Genomic DNA, 25,172 nt, shown 5'->3' on the forward strand with positions numbered 1-25,172 from the left:
TTAGTACTGTGGTTAGTATGCTATTTGTAAGAACCTCATAGGGTCGATAACAATGTTAGTGTGAAATAATTTGACTACTCTCTTCTTACTGGAAATTAGAGGAGATTACTTGCTCTAGCAGAGTGAAGATATGATTATATGTGTTACAAGCAATGGCCATCAAACTTCACCATGAATGATAATCACCTTGGACACATGTTTATTTATTTATTTATTTATTATTTATTTATTTATTTTTCTTTTATTGTTTATTGTCAAGTTGGTTTCCATATAACACACATTGCCCATCCCAACAAGTGCTCTCCTCCATGCCCATCACCGCCCTTCCCCTCTCCTACTTTCCCCTCAGCCCTCAGTTTGTTCTCACTGTTCAGGAGTCTCTCATGGTTTGACTCCCTCCCTCTCCCCAACTATTTTTTTTCCTTTCCCTCCCCCATGGTCCTTTGTTAAGGGTCTCTTATGCCACTTATGAGTGAAAACATATGGTGTCTGTCCTTCTCTGCCTGACTTATTTCCCTTACCATAACACCCTCGAGTTCCATCCATGTTGCTACAAATGGCCAGATTTCATTCTTTCTCATTGCCATGTAGTATTCCATTGTATAGATAAGCCACATCTTCTTGATCTGTTCATCAGTTGATGGACATTTAGGCTCTTTCCATGATTTGGCTATTGTTGACAGTGCTGCTGTGAACATTGGGGTACATGTGCCCCTATGCACCAGCACTTCTGTATCCCTTGGATAAATTCCTAGCAGTGCTATTGCTGGGTCATAGGGGAGTTCTATTGTTAAATTTTTGAGAAACCTCCACACTGTTTTCCAGAGCGGCTGCACCAGTTTACATTCCCACCAACAGTGCAGGGGGTTGCCCGTTTCTCCACAACCTTGCCAGCATCTATAGTGTCCTGATTTGTTCATTTTAGCCACTCTGACCTGCATGATGTAGTATCTCAGTGTGGTTTTGATTTGTATTTCCCTGATGATGAGTGACGCTGAGCATCATTTCATGTTGGACACATGTTTAAATTAGACTTCTGAGTTTTATATGTATATATTCTGATTCATTCAGACTGGTGGTGGCCCAAGCATTATGTTTTAGAAAACATACCAATAGTTATACTAGAGTGGATAGAAACCATACTTTGAGAAATATTGTTTCCTTCTTTCTGAAGTAGAGAATAAGAGGCTGGAGTAATTTTGAACAATTGAGAGAACTGCCTTAGTCAGAGAGAGAGTAAGATTCTGTGAAGAGATCTATGGAAGTTAAGAACATTAGACTTAGACAGGAGAATGGACACCTGGGAAAGCTGAAACAGGGAATCAAGAGTAGCAAGGACTGAGAATTTGGAGAGAGTCTCGAAGATCAAGAATAACAACTTTGGCTTATTTCACAGTTTTCCCTAGGATTGATTTTTATTCTTTAGCAAGAAAGCTTACCAATAATTAAAAAAAAATCAAATTATTCAGGTAATTCTTCTTCAGTTAGGAACTGACACTTGCTAGTCATTAAATAAGCAACTTTTAAAAAAATATTTCAGGGTCTCTAGGATATTGATTAATTTAGGATTAGGATGATTCTTAATATTGAGAGCAGTATCATATAATTCCATACAGTGTTTAATTTTTGGTTCTCTGACAACAAAACAGTCTGGCATAGGGAAGACGGTCATCTGTGCCATGTGGAAAAACAGAATTTAACTTTGCAACTCAGGAAAGGTTAGGTTTTCACTTAAATGTCATTTATAATTATTTCTATCAGAACTATAATCTGTTATTAATGTTTTAAAATTTAAAAGCTGTTTAAAGATTTTTATGAAGATGTTACATGTTTTTTAGCATGACAAATAACAACCAGAGGTAGAAGGATAAATCTAGACTTAAGAAGTCCCAAACTTTTAGCTTTTGCTTATTGTTTCGGCTTTCTCCAACCTCATTCACTTTTATTCAGAGTGTTCAGCCAAGGAACTAATTGGCTGACCTGAGTTTCTTCTTTTTGCCATTTGGTGGCCAATCTCTGATAGAAATCCTAATGAGAAGCAAAGCAGGCAAACAAATGGGCCAGTGGACTGGGAGGGGGAGAGAGACAGTGGGCATGGAGAGTTTATTATTGGTCACCCAATCAACTAAATATGTTTTAATTACAGCAGCAGTGCCATAAATAGGCTCAGCACAATCCTATTAGTCTGCCTCATTTAATTCCTGTCTGTTTCAGTTGCTTTGCTTCCACCATCCATATAAGTCTGCAATTTTAATTTTGTCTGATGGGAGAGATTTCCCTCGGTTATCTGTAGTTTGGGAAGATAAATGGTCTTAAATAGCTTAATAGAGGTTGAGCTTTATGGAAACCATCTTGTTCTTATTGCAGTTTATATCTTGTTTTTAACTCCACTTAATTAGAAGACTAATGCTCTCCATTGGTTCATATTAAACTAAACATCTCTGCCGTTCTGTGCTCTCTTGTAGGTGATTCGCAAGGGATGGCTCACCATCAGCAACATCGGCATCATGAAAGGAGGCTCAAAGGGATACTGGTTCGTCCTTACTGCTGAAAGCTTGTCCTGGTACAAAGATGACGAGGTAAGTCACAGAGATTGGCAATTATTTTACTAAAGTGTTTCCAATTTCAAATTCATTGATATTATTGGGATATACAATTTCAAGACACGAATGGTTCTTTTTCAGGAAGCCATAGCTTGATTTTTCCACATAGATTTTTAAGTTTGTAACATTTCCCTCAAACTTCTTTTATTTTTTTGGCATAGTCACATGTTTGTTAACCTGAAGAAATGGAATTAGGGGTCAGTAATTGGAAATTTCCTTCTTTGTAATAATGGCAAGATACTGATATAGGGACAATTTTCATTAAATAATGTGTTAAAAGACCCAGGGATATAGAGCATCTTAAGAATGAAATTCATAGCACTGATACAGAGTTAATAAAGAATTTTGGAATTGTTTCTGTGACATGTTTCAAATGGCAGACTTTCTAAAATGTCCAAATCATTAGTCTTTGAGCAAGCTTCAGGTAATTGTTTGTATGAATTTTGTTCTTTGAACATTTGAGATCTGTATAAAAGCATGAATTATGATAATTCTGGTCTCTGGCTCATGTTAGATGTTAATAATTTTGGCCCTGTGACTTACCACTCATTTAAGTCTGGTAGCTGTAAAAGTACAAAAAATCATATAAATCTTTTGGAGCCATTAGAGTGCTATAAAATGATACTGCTAAATTTGGGAGATCATGATGAAATTAAACTATGCTTTGGAAATTTTAAGAGCTCTGGTCTGACCTGAGCTATTTTTCATGCTTATAATGCAGTATACAAACATTAAATAAGAATACTTTGTGATTTTCAAAGCTATTTACAGGTGAGATTGTATCAATTTTGTTTGGCTATAACGGGCTTGTATTTCAGAGGTAAAAGTCCTTCCAGTCATGGCTTGGTACTTTTTTGAAAGTCCTACAAGGTGCTTTTGTCCATTGTTGGAGTTAAAGTTTCATGTCTTATATGGTTCTTTCTGCTTTGTAAATGCTTTGTGCACAATAGTAATGATCGGTTGATGGCCACTAAGTTTTCAGTAAGGGAATAAAATCTTATAGAAATGTACAAAAACACTTTTACATAAAAGCTTTAAAAATTTTTTTATGTCATATATTTCACTGACTTCAGTCAAACATGGAGTGGTTATTGTAAGAGTCTGAGGATTAGCTATGGTTTCTTTCCTATGCTGGCTGCTCGGATATCCTTGTCATTCAATGGGAAGCTCTCATGTTCAAAGACCACACCTTCAGGAGCTCTGAGCGGCTTGTCTAGATAGAAAAATCAGTCAATGGAGTGTCTTCTCCTTCACTTGCCTTAAAAGATCTTCTCTTAGGAACATTTTGTTTCCAAGGACTCAGAGGATTATTTATGTACATTTAAATTCATATTGGTTTGGAAGCTTTTATCAGTTATTCTGGGGAAAGCAAAAGATTTTGCTGAGGATTCATAATAATAATAATAGCTAGTGTTTTATATAGATTAATTGACTCATGCTGTCCACATTGTAACACTAAGGATAGGTGCTATTATTATCCCTATTTTTCAGAGAAAACTGTTAGACAAACAAAAACCCCAACTATTCAAAAAATCATTTCTGTAAGGGCTCAGTTTCCCTTATTGCAGAATACTTGATGTTTGTGAGGATAACTAGCTTCTCAAGGTCACATAGCTAGTTGGTGGCAAAACAGAAATTCAAACTCAGGCTATCTGGCTTCAGAGCTCATATCTTCAACCACAAATGTAGGCAAGAATCCCAGAGATGCTGGAGTTGTCCAGATCAACTTCATCCCACAGAGGTTTTATTTAGACAAGTTCCAGGCATATTGGCATTGACTTTTTTCTGGGTATTAGTATGAGGGCCTCTGAAGATAATAGGATTAGCTACTGATGTTGAAATATGGCTTTGGGGTTCTCTTGCTTCACTGTATGGGCACTGAAACAAGGCCATTGGAAGGCACATGATGTACCCCATAAGAAAGAAGAATCTTTGAGAGCTTTGTGAGCTAATGATCAGTGGTCATCCCTTCCGTTCCTCTATAAACTCAAGATAAGAATCTCTGCTGCTGAAGCTCCCTCATAAGCATTTGCTTACAACAAATAGAAAACACATGTGTGCAGTTATAATATTAACTGAGAGCTGGAGACCATTTCATTAAAGGTATATATTGGAGGGAATTGGGGCATGGGGCGGCCGAATGGGAATGACCCTTGAAATACAGTGGAGTGATTTGGATGAAGAAAGTTTAGGAAAGGATTGTTTTCTTAGTTTAGATGATTTCAGAAAGAGAAAATGACAAAGTTGCTGCTCTGTGGAATGAACAAATAGACTAAATAATGCAATAGTAAGTGCTCTGAAGAAAATAAAATGGGGCAGTGAGCTAAAAAGTGATGGGGGAAAAACCTTTAGATTGGGTGTTTGGGAGGAAGCAATATCAGATTAGAGGCTGGAATGATGAGCTGTGTAGAAAATTTTGTTGAAGAACATTCCAGGAAGAGGGAACCATAAATATAATGCCATTCTCATTTCCCCTGGATGGGAGCCAACAGGAATCCTGTGGCTGGAATGTGATAGCATGAGAGAGAGAGGTAGGAAATAAAATCAGAGGTACCAGTGGAGGGGATCTTATCAGACTCCATCCACTAATTTGGATTTTTTAAATTTTAATGTTTATTTTTGAGAGAGAGAGAGAGGGCATGAGCAGGGGAAGGACAGAGAGAGAGAGACACACAGAATCCAAATCAGGCTCCAGGCTCTGAGCTGTTAGCACAGAGCCCAAGGTGGGGCTGGAACCCACAGACCATGAGATCATGACCTGAGCTGAAGTCGGATACTTAACCAACTCAACCACCCAGGCACCTCCTAATTTGGATTTTATTTCAAGGATAATTGAGAACTATTGGCTTGTTCCAATGGGATGTAACATGATTGAATTTATGTTTTAGAAAGACCACTCTGGCTGCTGAGTTGGGCATAATGTGTGGAGTGGAATGTATATGTGGAAGGAGAGGAGTGGTAAGAATGGAAGAAGGGAGACCAGCTAGCTAGGAGACTGTAGCAATGGTCCAGGTGAGAGAATATGGTGGCTTATACTGGGTGGCTTGAGAGGAGCTCTTGAGTGCAGGGTGGCAAATTGGTAGGCCACATGTAGCCACACTGCGGCTATTAGCTACTGTTAGAACTCTGCTCCAGAAACAACATAAAAAAATTTCAAAATATTAATGCCTAACTCACAAACAGCCTCTGTCTTTAAGTTGTTTGTGTCAGTGGGGCAGAGCCTTTTTCCACTGGAGCCCTTCTCATTCATTCCCACCTTACCATTCCTTGGCCACCACCATTGTCACCCTCTACTCAGCTTTATTGATCTTGTAAGAGTTTCCTACCATTGCAGAACACCTTTGAGCTTGCTGTCAGGGTTAAAGGGAGGGTACAGCACTGTTCCTTGCTTTCTGCTTCTATTCAACAAATAGTTATTAGTGTCAGCTGGGAACAGTGGCTGGAAGGGACAGTATGAGGAAAGGAGGTCAAGAAGAAACATCAGGGGGATAGGACTTAGAAGTAGTGATGAGTCTCTGGCTTCTTGACTTTGTACCATCTTACAGCAGTAGTGTTTTATACATTAAAAATTTTTTTAATTTATTATTTTTTAATTTACATCCAAGTTAGTTAGCATATAGTGCAACAGTAATTTCAGGAGTAGATTCATTAATGCCCATCCCTTCTCCAAAACTGCTCCTGTAACCTTCTGTTTGTTCTCTGTATTTATGAGTCTCTTATGTTTCATCCCCCTCCCTGTTTTTATATATATATATTCTTGGCAGCAGTGTTTTAAATGATACTTAGATTCCATAAAAGTCTTATTGACATCCTTCAACTACATGTGGCTTGAACATGCTTCTTTGGGCAACATCAAAAACCCCCAATTTAGAATATTTCTTTGTGAAAATAAGCTTGAATTCTAACTCAACTTTTGGAGTCAGTTTGTTGGTAAATTAAATGCTTGTTTGTTCCCACAGTCTCTCTCTATACCCACATCAGCATCTACATGCTTGTAAATCCTGTTACATGACAGTTTATCTTTCTTAGTCAAGCAAATGTGACACAGTAAATATCCTTATGTTAGTTATACATTCATTCATTTATTCAATGACAAATTTATACTCAGATTTTCTTAGAGGATTATCATATTTTTTTGTGTTCTGCCATCTTCCTGCTTTCTTGTGTAATTAGACTGGTGTGTTTTCATTATATCTAATTGGCTGTTGAATAAATAGCATATTATGCCATATGCTACAGGTATGATTTTATTTAACATATGACAAGTTTGTAATCATATAAATGACTTAAATATATATGAGATGAATAACAATGACTCAAACTTTTTCCAGGATTACATTAATTGAACAAAAGACCCTTATAGACCATATGACCATATGCTTGGTATAATGAAAGCAGTGAGGTATGAAGGATATGGATTTGCAATGGTTAATGCCAGTGTTGGAACAAGTCAGGCTTCTCTGGGCTTCAATTCTTTTCTTTTCACTTATTGGGGACCTTTGCTGACCAAATCACCTGAAAGAGATTTTCTAGGATTCTAAGAAATCACCTATTAATACATACTTTTATAAACTTTTAGGTATCACATTTATATATTTATGCTTGCCATTGCAGGTAACAACAGTGCCTTCCCCTGTAAAGCCATTCTTTGACTCTCGTCTTCTCATTTTTAATTTTTTTGTCATTTCATATTAAGAGATAAGATGTATGATATCTGGGTTTTGTTTTATTTATTTATTTAAGCAGAGAACGGTAAGGTTCAGTTTCTTAGAGGGAACTCAGATACCATTTCTTCAGTGAGTCTCTTACACCTCAGCCAAGAATTGGATCTGATACAAAAGCATGTGATTTCCTATCCAAGCTGGCAGAGGCAAGAACATGGTGACCCTGTGTAATAATTTCAAGCTAGAGTTGGCATGACTGTAACGGTAAGTCCCCAACATTTTTCCTACACTCTTCCTATGCTGAACAGATCTATCTACCCTACCCCTGAATTTTAGATGGATTCACGAACACTCTCAAGCATCTTGTGGACTTCACTTTTTGAATCATTACTCTATATTATAATAATGTTATTTGTAATGTTACTGATAAATGAGCTTAACAGAGAGGTTTCCACCTGTGTCCGAGACAATGTTTTTTCCCACATGTTATCTTCAAAGAGTCTTTATAATACAATGTGGTTATAGTAGGCATAATTAATCTATCTCTCTGACTCTATGTTATCCTTTAACATCACTCTAAGATTGGGGCTTTCTGTAACACAAAAAGAAATAAACCATCTTTATACAGGTTAGACAGTTTATAACTAATCACCAAGGGAATTTGCTCAAACTTGGCTGTCCTTCGAGATCATGTTCTAGTTCACTAGACTTGGAAGTTTCCTACACAGGAGGCCCTGGGCTCTTTTCTAGGGGGCTCGTAGGCTTTTCCTGGTTTCATCATCCCCAGGGCATTCTGCCAGTGTGTGTAACCTGTCAAGGAGGGTCTGTTTATGGGGGTAGGGATAGTTTGGACATGGAGGCTTGTGTGTCCACATATATGCCCTTGAATTTGGTTGGGATAGATGATACTTAGATCCTTTGATTTTGTCAAAATAATAACATAAGGATATCTTTAGTACTTAACTTTACTAAGGATTTAGGGAAGCAATACAGCAATTCAAACAACCTCCAACAGAATATTAGATACCTCTATGGACAACAGTTTTTAACCAGTGGACACCCCACTTGGATATGTCACTGGCTGCTCTAACCTTGTGCTGGCCCAGACCATGGACAAACATTGGCTTCTCACTTTCTGTCTCTCCTCCTATTTCTTCCCTCAATGCTGTTAATAATGGATTGCCCCAAACTCAAGGTGCTTCTCCCTCTGTTATAGATAACCATTCAGCTCTTCTTAGAATCTTGTTCAGCCTTTGTTCAAGCCTCATTTTTCCATATCCAAACCAGTCTAAATGCTGAACCAAACCAAATGGACCTCTAAGTAGCAAGATGCTCCCTAGTTTGACACTAATTGTGGTTGTAAATAGTATTCCACTATTATTCTACCTGCCTTAAGGCGTGAAGGTCAGCTTTCAATCTGAATGATAATCTTGATGATGATCATTATCATCATAATGGTTAACATTTATTGAGTATTTATGGTGTCCCAAGCACTGAGCTAAGTCAGTATTTTATTTACATTCCCCATTTAAGAGATGAAGACTGAGACACAAAGAGAATGAGTAATTTAGCAAGCTACTCAATGTTGGTGCTGTGCTCTTAATTGCCTGAACATTTCCTAACAAACATTTTCTGAACACCACTTATGCACTAGAGTCTATCCTTTAGTCACTAAGGATAAAATGGTTAGCAAGGAATCCATGATACCTGCCCTCATGAAGGATATTTACCAGGAAAGAAAACATATAAACAAAACAACAGGGAAACCTATCAGATATAGATTACAAGTTATGAAGAAAATAAATCCAGTGATGTGCTTGACTTAAAGGGTGTCTGGGAGGGGTGCCTGGATGGCTCAGTTGGTTAAGCGTCAGACTTCTGCTCAGGTCATGATCCTTCTGCTCAGGTCATGATCTCACTGCTGGTGGGTTCGAGCCCAGCTTTGGGCTTCGTGCTGACAGCTCAGAGCCTGGAGCCTGCTTCCGATTCTGTGTCTCCCTCTCTCCATTCCTCTTCCACTCACACTCTCTCTCTCTCTCAAAAATGAAAAACTGTTAAAAAAATTTTTTTAAAGAAAGGGTGTCTGGGATGGTGATTACAACATTGGGGGAGACATTGAATTGGGTATTCAGAGGTTGATGTTAATCCCTTGAGGCAAGATTGAACCTGCTGAATTTAAGAAATTAAGGCCAGTGTTACTGGAATAAAGAGAGAAAGGAACTCTATAAAGATTAATGATTTTGACCCTAAGAATGATGAGAAGCCTTAAAGTTTTTAAGCTGGAAAGTCACATAATAAGATTTGATTTTTTTACAGATCCTTTTGGTTGACTTGTAAAGAATAGATTGGAGGAGTACAAAGCTGGGTTGGGGAGTTGTTAGGAAGGTATGGCTATGGACTATGTCAGAGATAATAGTACCTTGGGCTGGAGTGGACTGATGAAAATTGATAGAAGTGGATAGATTTAAGAGATTATTTCAGGTGGTCAAAATTGACAACTCCTCACACATGATATGTATTGGTTAAGTATTTAAGTTCCTGCTAACTTGTAAGCCTCTTGAGACCAGGAGCCATTGTCTTATTTACTGTTCTACCAGCCATGAACATGGCACTGACAAATGACAGTAAATATCGGTTGAGTGAAGATGTAATTGAGCAAATCAATAATATTTATTTAGTACAACCTAATAATTCATCATGTCCTGTTATCTCAGTTACCTAAACTCAATTATTTAATTACAGGGTAAACTTAGAATTTAGAATAAGTTGTCTTAAAATTTTCTCAGTTTTCATCATTGAAGGTTAATGGATTTTTTTCTTCCTCTGACTATCAAGCTTTCTGAACTGAAATCATTTAAGAAGCAAAAAAATTTCCCAGTGTTAGTTTAAAACAACTATATTGTACAATTCTTAGAAATGATTTAGGAAGGGGCTGGGTGTAGAATAAAAATAGAAAGTGGGGCGCTTGGGTGGCTAGGTTGGGTAAGCATCCAGCTCTTGGTATTTGCTCAGGTCGTGATCTCACAGTTCGTGGGTTTGAGCCCTGTGTGGGGCTCTGCACTGGCAGCATGGAGTCTGCTTGGGATTCTCTCTCTTCTTCTTTCTCTGTTCCTCCCCTGCTCACGCTCTGTCTCTCTCAAAATAAATAAATAAACGTTAAACAAAATTTTAAATAGAAAGTATCATTTCAAAAAAGATTTGGGGTTTAGATAGTTTTATATTAACTTTGGCTCAGGTCATGAACTTACAGTCCGTGGGTTCGAGCCCCGTGTCAGCCTCTGTGATGACAGCTCAGAGCCAGGATGCTGCTTTAGACTCTGTGTCTCCCCCTGTCTCTACCTCTCCCCCAGTCACTCTCTCTCTCTCAAAAATAAATGTTATAAAATTTAAAAAATACTTTAAAATCAAATCTGGAAAAATGATGGCTTTTATTTAAAATATGTATAAAATATGAATTTTAGAAAAATAGAGTATTCTGATAACAGGGAAAAAAGCCATTTTCCTCTTAATGTCAATGAGAAATGTATGAATGATAGTTAAAATCTCTGAAGGGGATTGCTAATTTATATATAATGGTAGCATATAGACAGTATTTATTCCATTTATATCATCTAACATGAAGATTAAAATTATAACGGAATACTCAAGGAAGCTAGGGTAATTCAACAGAAGTATTCCCAATGAAAATGTGTTAACCATATATTATTGAAGAAAATCCAAAATCTGCATTGAAAAAAGAAGCAATAGCACTGCTAGGGATTTACCCAAGGGATACAGAAGTGCTGATGCATAGGAGCACATGTACCCCAATGTTCATAGCAGCACTGTCAACAATAGCCAAAACATGGAAAGAGCCTAAATGTCCATCACCTGATGAGTGGATCAAGAAGATGTGGTATATATATACAATGGAGTACTACATGGCAATGAGAAAGAATGAAATATGGCCATTTGTAGGAAAGTGGGTGGACCTCGAGGGTGTCATGCTAAGCAAAATAAGTCAGGCAGAGAAGACAGATACCATATGTTTGCACTCATAGGTCTAACAGGAGAACAGGAGAAACCTAATGGAGGACCCAGGGGGAGGGGAAGAGGGAAAGAGAGTTGGGGAGAGAGAGGGACGCAAAACTTGAGAGACTGTTAAATGCTGAAAATGAACTGAGGGTTGAAGGGGCAGAGGGAGGGGGGAAAAGAGGTGGTGGTGATGGAGGAGGGCACTTGTGGGGAAGAGCACTGGGTGTTGTATGGAAACTAATTTGACAATAAACTACTTAAAAAAAAAAGAACATTCTTTGGACCCTTAAAAAATTACAGGCTTCACTTTTGTGGGTTGAAGTATTTGGATAGCTTGATAAAGAGATTATATAATTCCTTTATAGGGATCATTACTTAGTATTGTTTTTATTATGTAGCTGTAACAGATGACAAATGTAACTTAGAAAACAGAAAACAAAATGACAGCTATATCCCTGGATGGCCAAAGTCGTGAGACCAAGAAGTCATAGAAATCTTCAGTTCTTTCCATTTTCATTTAGACTTTCAAGATTGCCGGTTTTCTCTACATCTGTGTGATCCCCGAGATGAGGAGGTCAGGATGAACTCTGTGACCTCTAGTCACATTCCTTGCTGAGTTGTTTTAGTTAGCTAAAACTTAGGTATTTCCTTACCCAAAAAAGAAGTCCCAATAAATATTGAACTTTAAAACATTTATGTTACTTAAAATTCTTCATGATTTTAGCTGTGCTTTTTCACATACATAAAATATGCTTTTTAATGTATGATCATTTCATACAAACATTTCCACACTTTGGCATTATCCAAAGATTTATAATTTTGAAAAATATATATAACAACTCATAATGGTGAATTCTATTTCTAATTTATTAAACATATTTAATAGACCCAAACCCACTCCCCTAAATGTATTTTTTATCCCACTCAAAAGTTTATTCTAAAAGAACAATATTACTCTTTACCAGGAGAGTAAAATTTTTAAACGTGCTTCATTTAATGAATTTAAATAAGTATAACGTTCTTTCCTTCCTTAAGGCATTTTTTGAAAGCCTGAAATATAAAACTAAAATATTTACCTCAATTTTTAAGGGAATATTATTTGAAATGTTATGCTGGATGACTCCGCTGGCTTCTAGCTTTCCCTTTGGAGTTTGCTGGAATGGAACAGTCTTCTTTATGTTCTGACCTGCTATGGTGTCGTGTGGAGATGTCCCAAGCATTGTCCTGGGACTGCCTTGCGAGGGTCCAGTGGAGTGTTCCAGATGTGGAGTCCTCTCGCCATTTACTGCTGGTCATATCAAACACTTCAAATTGGGCAGTAACATGTAAATATTTTGTGAGACATTTTTTTATCATCTTCCTGTTTATATTTTACATTTTGTCAACTATTGTTTTGTACTTTATTTGCTAGTAATAGCACTTTCATTTAAGGTAAAAACCTTCATTGCTCAATGTGTTTGGCAGAAGTATATTTTGCAGATGACCTATTTCCTAAGGGCAGATTACTAAATGCAAGAATTTAGCCTTAATTATATTTTTACTTCATATATTTGGCCACTTTTTTCACTTTTTTAAGAAACTATAGTGTCATGTTTAGTAAAATAGCACAAAATCCTGTAAATTTTTAACATCGTAGGGTTTTTAGCCTTAAGACTACATCTTTTATTTTAAAAATGAAATAGCTGAATATAAAGATTTTTAGTCTAAAATATATACATGAAATATTTAGTTGAATTAAAAAAAATTGTATGTAGCCTTGTGCTACATTTAAAAAAGTTTGACTAGAATCTAATGAAAATGAAATTAATTTTAAAAACTGAAATTAAAAACATTTTAGTGAACCAAATCAAAGTTAACCATTTTCTAATTTTATCTGTCTCCCACCTTGTTGCTCAGCAGTATTTGAAACATTCAGAGACATAAGACAACCCTGATCATTTCACTCCAGTTCACAGTGTATAAACTGAAGTTTTGACATCTCCTCAAAAGATATGGTAAAATATTGCATTACCATTAATCCCTTTCCTTGCTCTTTCTGAAAATAATTGAATTGCCTGAACATCTCAAGAGTTTCAGAATTCATAGTGAATGGGATCCGTACTGCAAGTGAATGCGCATTGGTCTGGTAAATTCCACCTTTCAAACTGTAGTGTAATCTCCTTCTCAATTAAACAAGGAACAGTAATAAATCTTTATGTGCCACGACACTTGGGAATATCAGAGCTTCAATTTCAATTTTCTTTATATCAGCAGAGGAGAAGCAACTATTTTATGAACATTATGTTGGAAATACTCTTTTCATTATGTTTTGCCCAGACCCAAACTGGTAGAGTTTATTAACTCAAAATACATGATCCCCTGGAACATTGTCTCTTCCCTCTTCTTCTTTTTCTTTCCTCCTTCTCTCTCTTAAAAAGTCATGATATGGAAAACTAAACTTAGTTTTTGGAGTAGGATTATTAGAATCATTTACTCTCTGTCAAGCATCAGACTGAAGTTACATTGTTTTGTCATATTGATTATGGGGTGCTGCAAAGCTGTGTACAATAAATGTCAAGGGTAGCAATGGACTGACAACAGTTAGGAAAAGAGAACTATAGAAAGCACAGGAATATTTTCAGAAATGGGTTTTATTATATTTCATAGGCACCACTCACTTTTCTTTGGGTGGGTTTCAATATTCGAATCAAAATATAATAATAATACATACGAATTAAGTATTAAACCAACAGATTAAAACCCCAGGCCCCCGCGCCCCTCATTTTGGTTGTAGCTCTTGGTGTAGATGCTATGGTGTGAGGGCTGCTTTCTTTCAATGGCTGGTTGTCATTCAGGCTGGGTTGTCGTGTGACTGCCTGTCTGTGCCTGCTGTACAGGTGAGCGGATGTTCTGCACAGCAAGTGTAGACAGGCAGTCACATGACAACTCCGTCCAGCCAGGCCCTTGGTTCCTTCGGGCTTCCTTTGCTCATGGGCAGATACAATCAGTCTGCTTTCCAGATTTGGTGATTTTGGAGGGTCAGGGCAAAGGGAGAAAAACACACAATAGAATTAAACATTACAACATTATGGAACTAAAACAAGTTAGACTTTGACTTTATTCAGAATGTACACTTTTACATTTGTTCCAAATGTGCTAACATGGGTAATTGACGTAACAGAAAACTCACATCGAAATTTTAAGGAAAAACAAAACAAAAGATTAAATATAAGGTTTATTCTTAAGTCCAATTCAGATTATTGTTACTGGCCCACATGCAGTCAGAGTTCAGAGTAATTGAACCAGATGTTTTTCCTCTTCACAAAAAGTCTGCATTTTTTAATACTGAAGTTAAAGATAAAGACTATGTTTATACATGTTTCTTGTAGTAGATAAGTACCAGAGCCCATGAAAAAGAAACTTGTCACTTACATGGAAACGGCAGCCATTTTCAAAATAATTAATGAGCCTAATGTATCTGGCAATTCAACCAGCCAACTTTGGTATCTGATGCTTTGAGAGTGGGATTTTACAATGGAATGTATTTTTGCCAGTACTCCATAAAGCCACAGGAACTTATTTAAATTTCTCATATTCTCTTTAATGTAAAGTTTTTAAGTATGGATGTGAAAACCAAATAAAAAGCAGTTGTGAGCTTAAGTGCTTCTTCTCCTCCTAATTAACTACACCGCCATGCCAGGAATCCAAAGGGTATAAACTAAAAGTTGTTACACACAGTGATGTTCAGAATGTGTTTTGGACATTGGTAGTACAATGTAGTTACGAAATAGTACCTTAAACACAGAAAATGAAACCTCGTTTCATATACAAAAAAGTAAAACCAGATCCTTTGGGAGATTTTCTTATAATTTGTATAAGAAAGAGCTAATGGTGTTAAACACATAGAAAATTTAATTCTGATGACTCAAGAATAATTCTACTGGCTATTTTAATATAAATGATCAATTCACAAGTTCCTTTGCCCTTTAAAAACCAAAATAGTTATATAGTCAAAATTCCAGTAAGTGGGATTTCTTCAAAAACAAAATAAAACCTTGTTGTCCAAGTAGTATGTACTTTGGAATTTTTTTTCAAAGAGTTTTAAAGAAAACAAATAGTTTGTTATTTCCCTTTCATTATAAAATTCTGAGAAAATAGCAAGTAGAAACTTTACAGAGAGGAAAATGTTTTTAGAGACTGAAAAAATTACAGTTTCTACACATCTAAACTTTTATGCATTAATTAGATATGGTACAATTTTAACAAAGAGTTGATAAGTGAAATTTCTCACTTATTTGATTTCAAGAAAATAAATGTCTGGTTCTGCTTCTGGTCATCAATCTGAGTAGAGAACTTTTTTTTTCCCTGACAGAATCCAAACGTCAGTAAACTTGGCTGCTATTTACAAGGTCAGCTGTATGTAAAAACAAATACCTTGTGAGAAACTATTTTGTTATTATTGCTGCATTCATTGTAACAGAAAATATTTAGAGTGATTCACTTACAAAGAGTGTATTGGTGGAAATTAAAAATTACTGTAATTCTTTACAGCTTTCCCTCTCTCTCCCATAAATAATTTGATCCAGTTAACTCTGCTCAATTAAAGGAATGATGCATGCAACCTGAAAAAATAGAAAGAAATATTTGTGAGTTTATATGTTATGTTTTAATATTGAAACAGTTATATTAAACCAAGATATCCAAAAATATTTGAGCCTGAAAAACCATAATTTCTTTTCAGGGAGGAAATAAATCTTGCTGAAAAATATCTATTCATAAGATTTTTGGATAATTTATGTTTCTAATAGATTTTTAAACTATTATTATTTATAGTAAGTATGTGACATATGCACACTTCATAGAGCTTCAACCTGTCTTTAATCTTGTTGAAAAGATGAAAGGCTGAAAAAAATATTTAAGACTTTTTTTCAATCTTCCAAATAGAATGACTATAAATTCACTATCACTTAAAATACTAGCTGAAATATAAAAGAGCTATTTACATTATTATTATAACATGTATTTTTTATTATAGTTGTTACCCCTTATTTTCTTTTGTCTTCTATTTATTATCTTAAGGGGGAAAATGCAGTGAAAGAATTAGTTTCTAAATCCTTTATAGCAAAATTAAACCAAAGCAACTTCAGGAAACTGGCTGTCACGATAGGTCAGGAAATTCAAAATGAATATTTAATTATTTTCCTTAATTTAGTTTGTCATCTCTATTTATTAAAACTGATAAAGCTTTTTAATAAGAAACTTTCAAAAATGGATAAATATTTCTATCTACATAATTTGGAGCACACTAAAGTAAAAAGAGAAGAAACCAAGTAAGAAAGTTTCTGTCTTCACTGAAGACAATTTCCTGTCTCCTCTCAGGTTAAAGCCTGACCTTCTAGTTATTTTAAGTTGGGATTTGTGAGTGTGGTCGCTTAATTATTATTTGGACATTATTGTTATGGGTGGGATATTCTCCTTAGAAAAGAGGAAAATGGGTTGTTTTTATAGAAAAAATATCTCTTGGAGAGAAATTGAAAGCTTTGTCTTCTCTTTAGTAAGGATGGACACTGGTGGATGAGTGAACTTTTTTCTCATTATCAAGTTGTATTCTATTTTTTTAAATTTCTTTAAAAAGAAAAAAGAAAAAAATTCTTTCATTAGAAGTTTTATGCCCAAACTTTTTCCCACAGCGAGAAAAACTTGGGTGGTCTGTAAGGCGAGAAGTGGGGGTAGACTGTATATTTTGGTCTTTTAAAAACATAAACACATTATCTGGGCCAAAGACAGAAATGCCAAGCAGGAAGGATGTTAAACCTGTTGACTTATTGCAAGAAAGTGATCAGTGTGAAATTTTGTCCTATTGTAAACAAATTTTCTTTGATTTTGAGATCTGTGGCTTAAAAGAGGGAGTGAGGTTTGAAAATATAAACTGTTTTATCTTGATCCTCTTTCAATGAAGAATTGATGGAATTGAGGCTAAGGCCCTGAATTTCCTTTCTTTTAGATACTAGAAAAAGTTTTCCTTTTAACCCAGTACCTAGCCTAACTTACCAGTCATTCACGTACTAAAACAAAAAATAACTACTCAGGTTCTATGAACTGCAGTTTGGACAGGCCCTGCCAACATTTTTCTTTTTCTGATAATGTACAATGTTTAATTTTAATACTTACCATCATATCCAGGGGTAGTTTTACTTGAAGATGTCACTGTTGGTTAGTTTCCTCTGGAATAGATCCCATGACCTCTAAAATATTTGTATATCTCCTTATAAAGTAATATCAAAATACAGTTAAACATTGTTCTATTACCTTGGAAACAGATATGGTTATTTTACGATATGTGTGTATACGTGCTGGAATATATACCTCTGCGTAAACTCCGTCCTGGCCTTCAGTCAGCAGCAGTGAAGTGAGCTTTTACTTTTGATCTTTAATTTAGCTCATGCAATTTAAAAGTAAGTATGATTCCTTTTCCTTTGTTAAAAATTTGCATCAAAAATGGGTTGTCAGGACTCCACCAAGCACTTGCAGGCACTCCTCTGCTACCCCTTACAGATTAATTCTTATGTTCCTTTTCCTGTATTTTTGCCAAGGACATAACCGAGTCCCCTCTGTCCCCAGATTAAAAGTCATCCTAGGGAGAAAGTCGGTGGGCGACCAATCGTGACTAGTTTCTTCCAAACAAAAAGGCGATTTAATGTGAAGACAGACATTTAAATTAAATATACACGAAATGAAAGCAAATTATGAAATTCTGTCATTTCCCCAGAGTAAACAAAAACAAAAACAAAAACCAAAGCCCTTTATAGCTATCTTTCTTCTTTAGTAATTACTTGAAATAGTAAAAATATTTTTTTGAGAAAATAAGCTTCCGTAATTACCTAATAGTTTTTTTTTCATTTTTTTATGCAAAAGAAACTATATAGGTTTTAAATATCTCTTGTTCTATTAAAAATAATTAATATGGAAGCTTCCAAGTCACAATAGAAAAAACAAAGGAAGACTTTACTATATCATCTAAGTGGAGACAACAACTAAATTTATCCATGCTTTTTATATTTTAACTAAAAACCATGAATAATAAATAAAAGGTTATCTGTTCTTTATACCAGTTTTGGGATGATCAAAAGGGTCATTAAAAAAGTAAATTGTTTTGACAAAAGATAACTTGGGGAATCTTTTTTAATAAAATGTGTCACAAAAGAGAACGTGTGATAATTTTGAACTGTTGCAAAATCTGTTATTTAGAAAAGGATTTATTCAGGAGTCACTGTAATTTTAAAAAATTTAAAGGAGGACAAAAGGGATCACATCCACTTTTCCATAAAAGCCTATAGAACAGATGTTTTCATTATATAGAATTGTTTGGGGGTAGATATAAATGGGGGTTGAGGGAATTAGGGGTGAGGCAGTTACATTTTTCCAGAACTTTCTTTAAGAGACCCACCTTTAAAGTTCAGCAAGGATCATATTGCAACCCAGACTTTCTCTATTATTCTCTCTATTGGGATTTCATTCAGCTTAAGGGTTTTCCTCCCTCCCACCTTCCCCACCCATCCCCCTTCACCTCCAGGATAGCTGGAAACTGACCAAAGAAAACTTTGCCTTCGTTTACAAATTCCTTTTTTATCAGTGGGTTTCTAGACAAAGTACCTTATCATTTTTAATGCTCAGAGAAATAGAAGCATTGTAAAATATAGGCATGAGGTCTCAGCTGACCAGCAATTATCAGCCATTTTTGGATTTCAAAAAAAATGTGACATAGATATATCCAAAGACAGAGGTTTCTTCTATTCTGCGACTTAATCAGTTGCTGACTCACTGAGTTATGGGTTGGCGCTCTTTTCTGGGTCAGTCCCATTTGCATTGTCTGGTGGGCAAAAACTTGGCAGCCTCTTCTTTTATTGTTAGATTTTACTATTCCTGGGATGTGTATCATGTATGTAAATTTTCAAGAAAGCGCTATTCAGATAGCATTGTAAAAATAGCCAATATTCTTTGCTTTGAAGCAAAATGGATCAGTCCTGGGAGGTTAAAAGTTCTACTACAGTCCTTATTCAAGTAAGTTTTTAGGTCTTTGTATTATTAATTTCAACAATTAAAAACTAGCCTCATTAAGTTATTCTTAAGTATTTGGAGAGTCTTCTCATATTTCATTTTAAAGTGGGAAAAACTTTAAACTTAAAAAAAATACTTGACTTCTAGGTCTTCAGAAACCAACTAACATACAGCAAATCGCTATACACCATATATTGTTATTCTTTCAAAACGAAATGCATTGCTATCCATCACACATATACCTCTGTTTCTCTCCCACGTGAATGCAAATCATTGGCTCCCCACCTCCGCTCTCCTGGGCACAGACCAGGTGAGCAGTCAAGGAGGCCTTACCCACAGGTCTTCTTTCCAGCAGTCCTTTCTCAGCAGTGTCCCTGAGGGCTTCTGGGTCCCTAGTGTGCAAAACCTGTGAAGAAAAACACTGGGTATGAGATTTGAAAAAGCAAACAGAAGTCTTCTCCTTGGATACAGCAACTTCTGTCCCCAGCCGTCTGTGGCGTTGCGCTCCCCTGCCCAGTCTAACCAATGTGCAGACTACTGTACAACGGCATTGTCCTGAACAGGTAGTCTGAACACTGGGGCGACGGAGCAGGATCTCCAGAAGCTTCCATCTGTGTACTTAAAATCCTGTCCCGGTCTTTGGGAAAAGCCTCCCTTCCTGCACCAGGGGTTGCATTCGACTATCCCCCCTGAATTCTGCTGCACTGACTGAGACACACTCAAGGGCTGTGATTTCCAGTCTTGACGTGGCACATTTGCTGCAGAGTGGGGAACTGGCAATGAATTTAGGACCAGGAAAAGGGGGAGGGCTGGGCTGGAGAGTCCATATATGGGATGATGTCACCCTGGGGAGGTTTGGGTATGCGCGGTGCCGCTGGAGAGACCGCTCGAATCGCCTGCTCTCAGACATGGGTCTGTGCATAAAATGGTACCAGATGTTTTAGTGTAATGTTAAGCAGTCATTTCATCTTCAGGCCAGATTTTTTTCCTCAACTGGGCAGGAAGTGGGCCTCAGTATGGAAAAGCTGTAAAAAAAGAGTTGAGATGTACAGTTCTGCTGTGGCCAACTGAAAGTGAGCTAGTAGAGAAGTACAGATCTGCTGTCCGATCCAGGCTAGAAAAGCAATTTGTTGAAGATAGAGGGTAGATTAAAAAAAAAAAGTAAACAGAAAGTTGAACACTGGAAGGGAGGGCTCATTTGCAAACTTTTTTGAGCTTCCCTGTGGCACTTTATTTTCTGGTATTTCACTCGTCAAAAAGGGCAGATAAGTTCATTTTTTTTTCTCTCTCTCGCTCTTTCCCTCCTCCTCCTGGTCTGTTGGATCTGTCAGCGGCTTGCAGGCTGCTCTAGACTTGAACAGTAATTATAGCAACTTCCTGAAAGTGAAGCCCCCATGAAAAGTCTGGAGAAATGTTCTTTGTCATGGCCTCTACATGAGTAATTAGTTCCACATGTGGCCTTCCTCGTTTCCCTCAGCGATTTTGGCTGGCTCTCTCAATGCCGTGCTATATAGTTCAACCTAAAGAAAATTTAAAGTTTTGATTTCAAACCTCCGCTATGAAATAACAACTTTAGTCTCCTAACAAATTGCCTCTGTAGATCCGTCCTCTTAGGTGTAGCATTCTCCTTCGCTGGGAATTCTTGATTCGGTGTTAATACTTTGGTTTTATTTTAATGGTATTCTGCTCAGTTTTATCTCTGGTTAACTTAAATCTGTTGAAATTTGCCAAGTACCGCTTGACCAAAGGTTATAATGTATCAGCCCACTGACATCTACTTCTCTTTTCCTGTTGTTGCTGTTTTGAATTAGATATACTGTTGAATATTCTGGGTATATAACCCCCCAACTTTCCTTCCATAGAATTCTGATCAAAGTTTGAGTTACCTCAAACAAGAGCTTGATTAATTGCCCTTCCAGAGATCAAAATGTGAGAAAATTCCTAGGTAGCTTCCAAATATAATTTGAGTAGCCAAACTATGAAATTTAGTAATCTTTTAAAGAATTATAACTAAAGCAATTCATTTCTACTGGACTTGTGCAACACTTTTTAGAGTCAGAAAAATCTACCTCTTTTAAATAGTTTGGGTTGAATTATTTCAAGAAGCTTCAAGTGAGAGAGAACTGCCTTAAAGCCTTCACTTTTCATGAAATGTCTTCTTTTGAATTAACATACCATTAATGGGGTCTAAGGTTTTGACCAGCTGTGGTCACCTGGGGAGGAAGATTAAATAAGATAAAAAGGAAATTTCCTTTCAATGGAAATCAGAGGGATTGCTTCCTATCGTGTACTTGTGCTTCCATATTGGTGTCTCCACCGCCTCTCCTGGAGTGCTTGAGCAAGCCCAGGATGCCTCAACTCCTTTTCCCCTGTCACTGCTTGTAGAATACTGGAAATAGGCAAGTGTGACTACCTACAATCTAATAGTCTTATTACATGAGGTTACCAACCCTGTCCTTCTTTGGTGTCTATATGTTTATTCACAGATCATCATAGAGGAGTCATGAGCCAGTGGGACAATAGTCAGCCAGGAATCCAGCATTCCAGGCTTATTTCTGCCTCAACTAGTGAAAGCCTTTCCTCTGCCTTCTTCTATTTATATCTATGAAACATGCCTTGGAAATTTTGGGTAAGGCAAAGGAAAGGTGGTTCTGATCATACTGCTCCATGATTTCATCTTAGTTCGCACACCTATAGTTTCTCAAATATAAGAGAGATCCTCTCTCGAATAGGGGATTTTACGAAGTTTTATTCAAGGAACTCAAATTTATAATTATCTTTACAGTTTTTGAAGCATTCTAAGTGATTTCCTACAGAATACAACTGTACAGGTCTTGTCCTTCACGTGTGCGCCTGTCTCATTGCCTTCCAGTTGACTAAAATGCTTTAGAGTTCTCTTTCCTTCAAATAGCTCAACAGATCTATATTACTGCCTACTCATAGGCTGGTCACAATACCAGGAACTGGGCATATAAAGATTAAGAAGATATGATTCCTGCCCTCAAAGAGCTCGCACTTACTTATAATGTTAAGAATTCTAGTCTCTTTCTTTCCAGAAAAAAAAAAAAAGAATGCTAATCTATTATAAAACTCAGTCTAAAAAATCTTTTGTGCATCTGTGGAGAGTCTGTTGGTGTTCATTTGGAAATGGCCTGAGGACTTTTTCTATGTCTGTAAAGTTATCAGTTAAATACCTAAAATGTGATGGGCTCTAGAAAGCACAGTTACATACAACGAAGTCTCACCTTTGAGAGTTAATGTTATTTAACTTGCTATTTCAAAGCACATTGACCAAAGCAATTGTTTGAATCAGTGGATAGTTTGGGGTGACTGTAAAATTTGTTCTACCTTAAAATGTCATGAAAGGAAACACGATTTTAGTTGGTTATCATTCCCAAGCTTGGCAACTTTTTATGACTTCAGAAATTCTCAAATTGAAAGCAGGACTTGTCTTGTTTCTCTGTACTTACAGAGGAGCAGGGCTACTAGCGTTTACAATAGAGTATTTTGTGACATCCAGACATGGCATCACAGATAGCATTTATGCTCTCTATTTCTGTTAGTATTTGTATAGCTTTAATTTTTTTTTGTTACAAAATTAGTGCCATGGGCACTATAAAAATTCAGACAATAGAAAGTATGTAAAGAAAAAGTTAATCATCTTTCCTTCTAACCTTCTAACCTTTCTGCTCTCCCAAATTAATGATAACAGTTTTGTGTGACTTTTTTTACCACCTTCTCAATGACCATTTATTGCTTCTTTAAAGATTACTAAATCTTTTCACATACAGTGTATCAATTACTTATAATAACCTTCTAGGGCAGATATTGTCATCATTACCATTTTATTGATGATGAAATTGAGGCTCGAAGTTAAGCATGTTGCTGTTTTTGTGGAATTACAGGAAGTGACAGAATTCATCTGTTTAGAGACCATTTTTTACCCTCTAGAATTCTTATAGCACTTATATTTCCTGTTATTCATTTGTTAATTATCTGCTGCCTTCTCTTAGCTTTGTACTGAAATGTTACCAAATATTTCACATATATGTATTTTCCCCCAAATAGAATATAAGCTAATTGAAGGCAGGGATGGTGTCTTTATACTTCACTCAGCCATTCAGTAAACTGCTGAATGAATAAAAGCGACATATGCAGGTGGCTTCTGATCAAACCTTTATCCTGACAATAATTCAGGAATTAAAGCTGTCTTATTTTCTAATTTTAAATGGAAAATATGGATGCAATTTTAACATTTATATTGGTGTACTGCAGCTGTGCATCAGATTGCACTATTCTTTTAGAAATAAATGTGAACATTGGGCCAACCATATTTCCTTGCTTATTTTTGGCCTTCTAATCTTCTGGAAGCGTCCTGTGTAGCTATTGGTCATATAATCTTGTGTGAAAAGCAGGATCTAACCAAGTTGTGGCATTTCCTTTCTTGTTGTTTTCTCCTTCCCAGTTTGTATTTGAGATAAAAATCTAGTTGACCCCAGTTCGTTGCAAATTGAGAAAGATAGCCCCACGTAGTTTGGCTTTACGTGATGTGGATTAGCACTCGTTTTTTGTTTTGTTTTGTTTTGTTTTGTTTTGTTTTGTTTTGTTTTATTGGAGGCAATGCAATCCTCTACACTCCAGCCTTTCCTATTTTGTTAGAGCCCAAAAGGACTGGGAGATTTGTTGTAGCACAGCTTTTCCCTTTCCTTCCCTGACTCTCAAATGGCTGCCTTCAGATCATTGCAGTGATGCTCTCTTAGGCAGAGAGATGCAACATCAGAGGCTGTAAAATAGAGGAGAAATCGTTCAGAAGAATTAACAGATTTTCCTTCAACAGCCAAAAACGAAGTTAAATTAGAACAGCTATAAATCATAAATTTAATGCAACTGACTTTACAATCTTCCAAAAGCTTGCAAAAGGCGAAGGTTGTGAGAGAGTTGATTTTAAAGCGTACATTTACTAATGCATGTTTTGTTTTGCCTGTCTCTAGAATTTCCATTGCTGAGTCTGTTTACTTAGAAATCAGTCTCTAACCAAAAGCAGTATATATTTTATGAACATTCTTTCCTCAAATCAATTGAGAAAGATAATGTTACGCCTTTGAGTTTTACTAACCACTGGCATGCACAGCACCCATTTCTGTATTTCAGTAACATAATACATCCGGCAGACAAACCTTAAAAACTCTGGCTCTCTCGAAAACCAGTCGTGTGAAGGTAAATATGTGACTTATGACTCCAGTAAAACTTGAAGCACTGTCTTGAAATCTTTAGGGGAAGGCAAGATAAAGGGATTGGAAAATTGGTGCTGGCCTTTCTAGGCAGATTTTAAGTGAGAGCGTACTAGGAATGCAGCCTGCTGCCTGCTTCAGCCCCTAAAAGCTGACAAGCATCATCTGAATGCTATGTGCTATACGTTCTGTTGAATTCCACATTATAATCAGACTTTAAAATGAGAGCTAGTTCACTTGGACAAGAGAAATACGGTGTCCTGGGGTCACTGACAATTTTAGAATATTGCCTCCTGATGTCTTTTGACATCACCAATATTTTATTTCCTTAGTATGACTCAGAAGTGAGCATGCATGATATCAAAAAGGAAAAAAAATCTCTGTGTACATCACATAAAGACTCAGAAACCACTTTTTTGCAGGTGTAGAGAAAGTGTCCCTTCTGTGGCTGGGGGGTCCAGTGAAGCCTATTGGCTACAAGGAAACATGTGTGTGAAAGGAAGCTTTCTCCTTTACCCCAAATACCTGCAATTATGTAGTCGGTCATTTTAGAAGCTCCAAGTTTTTAAGCAATGATAGGCATACTTGTGTAATATATGACACAGTATCTTTATTTTAGGATT

The 25,172-nt window shown here is 36.5% G+C and overlaps 1 protein-coding gene across 7 annotated transcripts in view; it reads left to right on the top strand.

Annotated features, from left to right (window-relative positions):
• The window catches only part of DNM3 (dynamin 3), a 561,021-nt gene that overhangs the window by 299,075 nt on the left and 236,774 nt on the right, over positions 1-25,172 (top strand). For all 7 annotated transcript variants that reach the window (XM_029935046.1, XM_029935043.1, XM_029935044.1 and 4 more), the window contains one exon: positions 2,466-2,579. In XM_029935046.1, the coding sequence (XP_029790906.1) occupies positions 2,466-2,579 (114 nt within the window). The remainder of the gene's footprint in view (positions 1-2,465; positions 2,580-25,172) is intronic.

Source organism: Suricata suricatta, chromosome 3 (assembly GCF_006229205.1).
Source record: "Suricata suricatta isolate VVHF042 chromosome 3, meerkat_22Aug2017_6uvM2_HiC, whole genome shotgun sequence".
Classification (NCBI taxonomy): Eukaryota; Metazoa; Chordata; class Mammalia; order Carnivora; family Herpestidae; genus Suricata; species Suricata suricatta.